General features: G+C 40.3%; 1 protein-coding gene across 1 annotated transcript; it reads left to right on the top strand.

The window, feature by feature from the left end:
* Positions 1 to 652: 652 nt before the first annotated feature.
* dclre1b (DNA cross-link repair 1B) lies at positions 653 to 6,469 on the top strand. Its single transcript, XM_046397541.1, has 4 exons — positions 653 to 1,349; positions 2,112 to 2,277; positions 2,395 to 2,571; positions 3,199 to 6,469. Exons 1-4 carry the CDS (start codon positions 1,152 to 1,154, stop codon positions 4,443 to 4,445), a joined length of 1,788 nt encoding a protein of 595 aa, XP_046253497.1. The 5' UTR covers positions 653 to 1,151; the 3' UTR covers positions 4,446 to 6,469.

Raw genomic sequence — 6,469 nt, 5'->3', positions numbered from 1 at the left:
AACAGTTGCAAAACTAAAATTCTCTCTGTATCAGGTATCATATAAAATGTAATCTGTGCGTCTTTAATCTGTTTATATTATTGTATAGATAGATAGATATGTATGTATGTATGTATGTATGTATGTAAATATCTTATATTTCATATTTTATTTTAGATTTTTTCTATTTTTATATATCTATTTTTTGTTCCTATCTTTTCATTTTCTTGGTCGGGAAAATTGCAATGTCTGTAAGAAAGAAGAACTCTGAAGCCAGTTTCCACTGGCAACAGAAGGATGAAAAATTAGAAATGATAAAAACAAAAATATTAATTTGGTCAAAATGATTAGATAATTAAAAAATTATAAAAAAAAATAAAAATTATTAAAATTAATTTTGTTTTGACTAACATCTTGTTTTGGCCAGATAAATTCCATAATTTTGCCTAACAGTATGTCAAAAGTTTAAGTAAGTCAAGATGTAGAATTTTCTTGTTATTCTTGGTGTTATCTATATTTCCTGGTGGAAAATTTGGTCCCATGTTGATATTTTTATTGGTAAACAAGTTGTTTTTTTTATTTACTTTTGTATAATTTCATTGCTATAAATCTTGACAAGCTAAGGGAGCCCAGTGAACCCAGCATGGAACGACCTCTAGGTGGCGGTATAACACAACAACCAGGATTGCAGTTGCATTAAAACCTCAGGGAAGAAGAAGAGCCAGAGAATTGAAAACACAAGTGGCGGGTCTCTAAACTGCGGTTTAACTGTGGAACGGGACTTTGTACTGGTGATATTCAAGCTACAATCATGGTTTCGCGAAGCAAGAAGGCTTTTAGGATAATGCTAACTACCGCTGGCCACACTGTTTAGCAGCTTCGGGGGCTCCTTCGGTTGCTTCTAATGGTAGTTAACGTTAGCTAGCTACCAGTAGTGTCTTCTTTTGTATTACCAGCGCCTCATTAAAGACAGTATCCTACCTGATTCTTATCCACTAAAACAGTCGTAACTGTACAACTTATTTATATAACGGTTACTTCGATGATGTGTTTGTGAGTCGTCCAGTAACAGAAATGAACAGCAGTTAAATTATTCTAGCGACAGTTGAAACTTGTGTATTAGTATTATCGTCACACCGCTCGGTGCGGGATATCCAGTGAAACCATAAAGCATGTCAATCGCCGGAAAAGTCATCCCACACACCCCGCTGGCCGTGGACTTCTGGCATGTACGGAAGTGTCCAGGCACACGGTTGTTTTTCCTGTCCCACATGCACAGTGACCACACGGCGGGTTTGACCTCCACCTGGAGCAACCGGCCCATCTACTGCTCACCGACCACTGCCACCCTTCTCAGACTCAGACTGCAGGTGAGCGGAGTCCCATTAAACATTCGCATGAATATGAGTGTAACTTTACCTGTGCATTAGGACCGGATATCACGTTATGACCTCTGCCTCATTAGGACAGTTTACTTCGTGTCCTGTTTTGTGTGGATGTGAGCTCATTAGAGTAAGTAGACACTCTTGTGCTTTGTATGAAGCTTTTTGCATCCAATCCATTTTAATTATTATTTTTGTGGCAACAGGTAAATCAATCCTGACATCAAAGTTAAATCAGTATTGACTGAGTTGTCCTGGCAGTTCTCAAAATGGGTGGCAGTCTTCTTTCATTTTGTCAACATGTTGGTCTAACATGACTAACATTATTACAAACTCGTGGTTAAGCACAAATGTGCTTTAGTTTCTGATCAAGGTTTCAAAATTAAAAATAATAATAACAAATATGTCAGGATAAATGAAGGGAAATGGGATGCACATTTGATGTATTGGTGAGGCCGTTAAAAAGGCATCTTAGTTTTTATTGCCATGTCTCTAGGATGAAGTATCAGGTTCAGTTTCTCCACTGATTTATGCAAGGTTTTGCCTTAATTTGTTACTTTACCATGGTACTGGAGTAAACAAATATACATACATTAATGTGAATGCTGCCAGACTGTGCCAGATTTTTGGAGCAAACTTTCTGCTGCACAGGAAAACTGGAATCATTAGGGTTAAAGTGATTAGGAATAACAGTAGATGTATTTCTGCAGTAACTTGTTTTGTACATTTAGTAACTTATCTTCTGCTCAGGTGAAAGAAAAGTGGATCCATCCGTTAGAGCTTGGTGAGCCATACCTGCTGCCACTGGATGACATTGGCAAGGAGAGACTGACCGTCACACTGATAGACGCCAACCACTGTCCAGGGGCTGTCATGTTTCTCTTTGAAGGCTACTTTGGCTCTATACTGTACACTGGTCAGTTTCTGAATGCATAAGCCTCCTAACTGACATGATATAATGTACAAATATATGCAGGTGCTATTAGTACAGAATCTTTAGTAACAGTCAGTATCAACACATTCTTATTTTCAGGTGACTTCAGATATACTCCCTCTATGTTGCGTGAGCCGTGCCTGAGGACCACTATAGATGTCTTGTACCTGGACAACACCAACTGTGACCCCAACCGCAGCCTCCCCTCAAGACAGCGAGCCACTCAAGAAATCAAAGAGCTCATCCGCAGCCATCCCAACCATAATGTTGTCATAGGTAATGTTATATAGACCGTTTTAAACGTATATCGTGTACTTTCTCCTGATCTCAGCAGGCTGTAAACAAAGGTTCTCAGCATGGTCAGAAATGATAAACAATCAGCTCTCATTACACATGCAATTCGTATCTGTGCCCTTAAAAGTTATGTTAAGTATTTAGCAGTTATTTTATGTTACATTGTGACATTGAGTACTGTCTTTGTCTCATCATTCTGTTGTCGCATTGTGTAATTAAAGGGTCGTTAGCATTTTGTGACCCATAGTTAATGTACATGTTTATATTATGTGCAGTCCTTTGACAGAAAAGCAAGAAACAAGCAACGCATACAGAATCTAGTCTGCAAATGTGATTTTTAGAAAACTCCCTCACTAATTATAGCTTCTTTTCAGTTAAAGAGTTGATCAACAGGATAATACAAATACAAAGTCAGCATTCAATATATAATATTAGCCTCATATTATTTGGAAATTTAAGTGATTGTTAATATGTGATTTCATTGCAGTTATTATGATTCAGTTAAAAGTTTAATTCCTTGTACTTTCCCAACGTAAATCTCTACCCACCGTGCTATCGGTAGAGACAGACGAGACATAGACCCTCATGCTCTCTTGTACTGCCTTGCAGGCCTGTATACACTGGGTAAGGAGTCCCTTCTGTTGGAGCTGGCAATGGAGTTTAAAACCTGGATTGAGGTGAGCTTTCAGAGGATGGAAACCCTTAAAGCCCTGGAGCTGCCTGATGTTTTCACCACTGACCCAGGAGCCGGTCGTATCCGTGTTGTGGACCAGTCAGAGGTCTGCTCTGCCGCCTTACGCCAGTGGAACAGAGAACAACCCACTTTGGCCATCTTGCCCACCAGCAGGCCCCTAGTTTCCTATCACCCCAAGATCTATGTGGTACCCTACTCTGATCACTCCTCTTACCAAGAGCTGGAGGATTTTGTCTCTGCACTTAAACCTGCCTCTGTTGTACCCATTGTAGGAAACTATGTACCTGGAACCTTCTCTGCCTTTATGCCCACAAGAAAGCGCCATGAAATCCTGGTGCCTGAGTCAGTCCGACACTACATGTTGAGAGAGCCTGAGACCCAACTCAGCTCGTCGGTACACACCAGCCTCCGCTGCAGGCATGTTCAACCTCTTTCTCCCAAAGGGGTAGTATTTGAGTCTCCTGCAAGGGAGTCGAGGAAGTCATGTGCAGAAGCCTGGGAGGCAGAGTGTCTGGAACAGGATGCTTCTGAGGAAGACATGGACACAGAAAGTAGTGAAAAAGACTCTGACTGTATCCTTATTGACCTAAGCAAGGACCTTCCCCGTAACACGCACAGCAGTGGACACAGAAACATGTTGAAGCTCAACATCGTGCAGACAGTATCTGAAGATATGGCAATGGCAGATTCGGTGCCACTCAGTCAGCTCACCCAGAGCAACTTTGCCCCAGTGGAGATCCTGCGAAACACCAAGGCCTGTTTGATGCCTGTCATGTCCACAAGAAAGCCATGTGTAACAAATGCCAGAACAATCAGTGAGTCAGGAACTGATTACGCTAATCAGCATAGCAGACATGGAAACAATCACACACTGTGGGACGATGACAGCACGAGTCAGCTCAGTGGACATGGAATTGATCAGAACTACAGTGTGACCTTATTGCAGAGCACCCTCGATAACGACTCCTGCACTTCATCTTGCTCCTTGACCGTGCTGCAGCAAGACCACATAGAGGAGGTTGAAGACAGCATTTTAAATGATCTCCCCTTCACAGAGAAGGACTTTAAGACATGGGGTCTCCTGCAAAAGAGCTTTGTGCAACAGTTTCCTCTCTGTCTTAGATATCATGCAAAAGAGGAGGACATCTCAGACATAATGTGACCTGAACTTCTAGTTTGTTTTTTGCCTTGCTCCAGAGGCCTTTGTGTTTACTCATCATACCATTATTTCATTCTCTAATTATCCTTCATTGTGCCTCCATTTTGTGCAAGTGGTCTGCAGCTTAGATTTGTGATCACGACTTTGTCCTTGGACTGGACCTGTAAAGTATTGATTAACCTGAGGCCTCACTTTTTATTATGGTATGGTCACCTCTTGAATATTTAATCCAGGGCAGATTGCTGCAGTTCAAAAAATTCGTTTCTCATTTAAAAAAAAAAACCTAAATAAATAAATATTGTTGTCATAGAAAAACTAATTGACTTATTGACTGGTATATGCGTAGATGCATAATTGCACACCATGATGTTAGATGTTAAGTCACATTTTCACTGAATAGACAAGTCAGCTGATCAATATGTATTCAGAGCCAACTGACTTTTTCCTTTTTTTTTTTCTTTTTTTTTTGCTTGAGCCATACAAAATTTTTGCGTGTGTGTATCGTCTATATTTTGGGTGCACTTTTTAGTCAAGAGGAGGTTGCTGCTCTGGTATTTTATAATGAAAAACCAAACTCCTCCTGCTAAATGTAATTGTCTCTAACTGCACTCATGTCTGGGGGTTTTGAAGATATTGTTTAAAGTAAAACCTTTTTCTTTCATATGCTTTGGCTGCGAAAATGTTCTTTCTTGTGACACGATAATGGGCCACTTCCAAAATACTTCTCACCCTGACATTTTTGTATGCAGTCAAGGTATAATTTAAACTGCATGACTGCATACTGAATAGCACTTTTTCTTCTGACTTCTTACAGTAGCTTCTGTTTTTTGTAGTTTGTTTTGTAACCCATGATCGTGTTTGCCAACTCCGAAAGTAGCTGCTGTTTATACTTTCTACATGTTTTGATTAGAGGTGAACCAGTGGTGTGCACACTCACTCTTGCAAATCTTACCTGTTGGATATTTTGGGATTGTAATGTACATGTTTTCTGATTCATTTCTTGTGAAGTAAAGAAAATGGGAATCCAAACTGTAATACATGTAACTGTATTCTGTTGAATGTAGGTCCCTTCTGTGTTAATTGTTTCTTTAATAAGTTACTCTCTGATCTGCAAAACAATTTGCAAAATTCACTTTTTAAGTTTGATAATCCCTCATACTATAGCACAAAGATTTTTGTCAGCGTAAACTGTACAGGTATGATGAGGATTTGCAACCTTCTCTGTTGCAATGCTGTTATACTCCCCTTAGATGGCAGTAGTTTGTCAAAGTTTTCAGCAGATCTTTTCACTCTGGCTTCCTTCTCATTTAGTGAAGGTTTTAGGTTTCTGCAGTATGTTGGATTTCTATGAAGAAAAGGCAAAAAAATATGCATGTTTGGTAACAGCAGCCTCAACAGTAAGAACTTGCTTCCAAGCAAAATCCTGTCATTCATTGTGCCAAAGGAGTGTAGTTTGGAGATCTATATGCCTTTCGGATCTGAGTAAGAACCACAGAATACCAGCATCATTCACCAGTCACTAATGAAACCTGTCTGTCACCTCATAGAGACTGAAGTCCACAATCCAACCACAGTTAGTTTGTTGAAATGCACTATGTGTTTAGATATTTCATAGATCCTTCAGAGCTATTGGAACTCATTCATCTGCTGCACGTCCCCAGATCAGCCTTCACCACGAGCAGTGTCGTGGCTCTAAACAAACTCCTCATCCTAGCAGGTCCCATTAGGCTGGTCTTTGAAAAACTGCCTCATGAAAAGCTGTTGCTGTCTGCAGTTGAGAAACCTCGGAGGTGTCATGCTGAGACATCCTAAAGTCACTATCAGTGGGTTGTCACATTGACATGAGCTGCCAACAGGAGTCTTCTCATGTGCTCATAAAGAATGAATGAGCAGCCCCTGCATGTTGGCAGAGGGAGATCTGGGATTAACAATCAGCCACAGGCTCAGAGGTGACTTGTGCAGGCAAATACTTAAATATTGCTGAAAAATATTCCTACCTTTTACCTAAGCAGAGATGCCTACACTGT

Source organism: Scatophagus argus, chromosome 8 (genome assembly GCF_020382885.2).
Source record: "Scatophagus argus isolate fScaArg1 chromosome 8, fScaArg1.pri, whole genome shotgun sequence".
Classification (NCBI taxonomy): Eukaryota; Metazoa; Chordata; class Actinopteri; family Scatophagidae; genus Scatophagus; species Scatophagus argus.
This window is presented reverse-complemented; position numbering and strand designations above follow the sequence as displayed.

Bases quoted from the DNA above. Each gene is read 5' to 3' on its own strand.
- dclre1b (XM_046397541.1), top strand. From the start codon at position 1,152: ATGTCAATCGCCGGAAAAGTCATCCCACACACCCCGCTGGCCGTGGAC. The intron at 1,350-2,111 runs GTGAGCGGAGTC...TCTTCTGCTCAG, and splicing joins TTCTCAGACTCAGACTGCAG to GTGAAAGAAAAGTGGATCCA. The intron at 2,278-2,394 runs GTCAGTTTCTGA...TCTTATTTTCAG, and splicing joins TGGCTCTATACTGTACACTG to GTGACTTCAGATATACTCCC.